At 47.6% G+C, this 4,186-nt stretch overlaps 1 protein-coding gene across 4 annotated transcripts in view; it reads right to left on the bottom strand.

Moving 5' to 3' along the window:
* The window catches only part of WRB (tryptophan rich basic protein), a 21,084-nt gene that overhangs the window by 13,345 nt on the left and 3,553 nt on the right, over positions 1–4,186 (bottom strand). For all 4 annotated transcript variants that reach the window (XM_015568911.1, XM_015568907.1, XM_015568909.1 and 1 more), the window contains exons 2-3: positions 2,695–2,860; positions 738–805 (exon numbers count right to left, since the gene is read on the bottom strand). In XM_015568911.1, coding sequence (XP_015424397.1) covers positions 738–805; positions 2,695–2,860 — 234 coding nt within the window. The remainder of the gene's footprint in view (positions 1–737; positions 806–2,694; positions 2,861–4,186) is intronic.

The following is a 4,186-nucleotide window of genomic DNA, read 5'->3' as shown; positions in this document are numbered from 1 at the left end:
TCTATGTCTATGACTCTGTCTCTCTGTCTGTCTGTGTCTCTCTCTCCTTCTCTCTCTCTCTCTCAAATCAATAAATTATTTTTTTTTAATTAAAAGAGAGCCCCTGGCTTAATTCAGTCCCTGGAAAAACCTATCTCATATCAGTGACAGCGCCTCAGGACCAAAGTACTTACTATAACCAAACAGCCAGAGTCCTTTACCCCAATCAACATCATTCATAACACTGAACCTCAGAGATCACTTAAAGCAGCCATAGCAGATCTGCAACCTCACGGTAAGGCAAGTAAAAGTCCCCCCTAGGAAAGCTGTGAGTCAGTGGTACTGGACTTTAATGACAATACGGGTTCCCCACCTGGAGAATAGACAGTCACTTCCCCATCTGTAGACCAGGGAGGAAGCAACAGCCAAAACCACTGGCCAGCTCAGAAAACACCATTTCTAAGTAAGCTTCTCTCACTTCACCCCCAGCCTCCCAAACCTGCGCTGGAGTGAAGGCCACATGAAGAACTCCAGAGGAGCTGCTTAGGTGTTCATTTGCTTAAAAATCCCAAGATTTAACGACACTAATCAAGAGAAAGGCTTTTCGTCTAACTTATAAATTCAGAGTGTTCGGAGTTACATGCTTGCAGGACACTCGGCACAGCAGCTGAAGGTGGAAAAGCCTGGATTCCAGGGGCCGAAGTGGAGCAAAGTCCATCACCAGCTTTACTGACCCAGTGGCACCACAGGACACTCACCTGCAATACGTAGAAGGCAACACTCATCACCCACTTGATCTTGGCCAACTGCGCTGTCCGTGCTTTCACTGAAAGGAAAAACAGGATGAAACGATTATATCAGCCCTGAAAGGAGAAGAAAATATTCAAATACACAGAAGTGCTCTTTTTTTTTAAATATATTTCTTTATTGATTTCAGAGAGAAAGGGAGGAGAGAGAGATAGAAACATCAATGATGAGCGAGAATCATTGATCGGCTGCCTCCTGCACACCCCACACTGGGGATCGAGCCCACAACCCAGGCCTGTGCCCTTGGCCGGAATCAAACCGGGGACCCCTCAGTCCGTAGGCTGACGCTCTATCCACTGAGCCAAGCCGGCTAGGGCCAGAAGTGCTCTTTTGTCTCACAAAATATTTCCTAATTATGCATGTACGTATAAAATAGGGTGTCTTACATCACCCACTCTGCTATTATTTAAAATAGAGCTCAGCCAGTGTGGCTCAGGGGTTGAGCATCAACCTATGAACCAGGAGGTCACAGTTCAATTCCCAGTTAGGGAACAAGCCCGGGTTTCAGGCTTGACCCCAGTGTGGGGGCGTGCAGAAGGCAGCTGATCAATGATTCCCCCTCATCATTGATGTTTCTACCTCTCTCTCCCTCTCCTTTCCCCTCTGAAATCAATAAAATTCTTTTTCAAAAATTAAAAATAAAATAGAATCACACACAGAGTGGGATGTGAAGCTTTAATTTCAAAAAAACCTTAAAGCTATTCATCTAGCCTCACTGGTGTGGCTCAGTAGTTGAACATTGACCTATGAACCAGGAGATCACAGTTCAATTCCCAGTCAGAGCACATGCCCAGGTTGCTGGCTGGATCCCCAGTCTGAGGCGTGCAGGAGGCAGCCAATCAATGATTTTCTCCCATCTCTGATGTGTCTCTCTCTTTCTCCCTCTCCCTTCCTTTCTGAAATCAATGAAATATATTTTTTAGAAAAAGCTATTCATCTAAATCAGAGATTCTTTTCACAATGCACTTACCAATCAATAGAACTAAATGTTCCTCCCCGATTCCCCGGTCTACACTGTACACTAATCCATAAGGAAGCCTAATTGCCTGGGTCCTGGGCAGGCCCCTCTGCCTGTTTTACTAGCCAAGCAGACAGCTCTCTCACCGTGCATGCTCGCAGCACACAGGCTGCCCTGTGAAAATCGTCGTCATCACAGCAGACTGTTATGGACAGTAGCAAACATCAAAATGAGTAAGACCTGAGTCTACACTCGGATAGCACTTTTTAGAGAACAGAATAAGAAAGCCCCTGAGGCCCTAGCCAGTTTGGCTCAGTAGATAGAGCACTGGCCTGCAGACTAAAGGGTCCTGAGTTCGATTCCAGTTAAGGGCACATGCCCCAGTTGCGGGCTTGATTCCCACCAGGGGGCCTGTAGGAGGCAGCCAATTAATGATTCCCTCTCATCATTGATGTTTCTATCTCTCCCTCTACCTTCTTCTGTGAAATCAATAAAAATATGTTAAAAAAAAAAAAAAGGAAAAAGAAAGCCCCTGAGAATCCACTGTGAGATTCTTTTCTAGGCTTCTCTCAGAAAAGTTAAATTTGAAAATGACAACCTCTCAAGTTGGCTCTGAAGAAACTCTAAGAGTATCCTGAATGTTTCTGTTAGAAAGCAAAGGTTTACCAGCAAAATAAAGAGAAAGTAATGTAATTATCATTATTGGGTTTCTCCTAGACAACTTCAAGGTTTATATCAACCTTTAGAACATCCAAGATTCAGTGCGTGTATTCTACGAATCCTCACAGAAAAGGTTTTCCTATGAATCAGCTCTTATGAAGCTTTCCAAAAACTACAAATGAAAACAGTACCATGAGGGGAGCATTTGAGGTCTTGCTTCCCGGTAATGTCATCAGTTTGGATCAAATAAACTCTTATAAAAATTCAAAACAAAAGATAAAAAACTGCACCATGAGTTTTGAGCTTATCTGTCATCTTGTTGATCTTTCTCTCCAGCCTGGCGTATCTGGCGAACTCGTCCATCATGTTGACGGTGGAGAGTTCCTGCTTCATGTCCTGGATCTCTGCTCTCATCTGAGACTCCTGCTCTGCATCCTTCTGCAGCACCCGGGCCATCTGGGGGAGCAGACAGCAGGGGTCAGTCCTTTCCACTTGGGGGACAATTCTCCTGCCTCCACCATCCTGCCTGCTGCCTCTCTCGCCTGGGCAGGCTGCCCCTTACCTAGATAGACGGCCTCTGCTGCCTGGTCCTGGTCCTGCTCCCTACAACCGCAAATATAAAACCTCCTTTCGGCCCAGCCTGCGTGGCTCAGTGTTTGAGAGTCCACATATGAACTAGGAGGTCAGGATTCGATTCCTGGTCAGGGCACATGCCTGGGTTGTGGGGACATGCAGGAGGCAGCCGATCAATGATTCGCTCATCATTGATGTTTCTATCTCTCTCCCTCTCCCTTCCTCTCTGGAATCAATAAAATTATATTTTTAAAAAATAGAAAACCTCCCTCTGATTTGAATCGCTATTCACACTGTATTTTTCCTTTTGAAGACACGCCAACGGATTGCTATGGTACAAATATGTGTGTCTTTCACTATGACTATAAAACTGGAATTATAAAATAGAAACCGTTTCCATCCCAGAGCTGTCATTCAGGTACACGGACCAGGCATCTCCTGCCCGCCCTGAAGAATCCAGTCCTAAGTTAGGTAGGCAGAGCAGGATGCGGGTGCAGAGGACCAGTGATGAGGGCATTCATGCCAAGACGGGCCCGGGGAGGAGGGTCAGAGCCAAGCGTAGTGATATGGTGTCTCCAGAAAGGGTAGCCTGATGTGGGAGTCAGAGGAGGAGCAGGGTAAGGCGCACATTCGTGGTAAGAGGAAGGTACCCAGCCAAACACTCGCAGAGCCCAAGCGGCATCCATGCTCGACAGGGGTGGCAGTGGGAGAGTAGTTATAAAGGATTCGCTAAGTAAAGCCCCTCACGCTGCCCTCACTGTGTCAGTCCTGGGCGCCTGCGCAGTGCTCCTCCTGCACCCACGCAGACTGGGTGGAGTCTAGAAGTCCCCCTCCTCCTCGGCTGCCTTTGACTAAAGAAAGTCCTGCAAAATGAACAAGGTCCCCTCACCCACGTGTCCTGTGACCAGCTGGAAGGGGAAAGACCAAGAGCTCTCAGGAAAATTCCAAGTCAACAGCAGGGACTGGGGTGTCCTTATCCAAGCACGCATCCCATCCCAACATTCGGCCGAGATCCCCACCGGGGACCTTGCAAGGCTTTGCTGGGCAGAGGATTCCTGGCATTAGTACTCCTCACGGGCGCAGGCCAGGGGGCCAGCCAGCTGCTCAGCTAGTGTGGTGTGCACCCCTCCCGTGCTTCTGGCTGAACGGAAACCATGAGAAACATTGCAGGAAGGTTATGATCTGAAGTGCAAGGGTGTGGCCCCTTCC

The sequence above is a fragment of the Myotis davidii genome, unplaced genomic scaffold, assembly GCF_000327345.1.
Source record: "Myotis davidii unplaced genomic scaffold, ASM32734v1 scaffold512, whole genome shotgun sequence".
Classification (NCBI taxonomy): Eukaryota; Metazoa; Chordata; class Mammalia; order Chiroptera; family Vespertilionidae; genus Myotis; species Myotis davidii.
The sequence above is the reverse complement of the archived record's forward strand: the minus strand, read 5'-3'. Positions and strand labels throughout refer to the sequence as shown.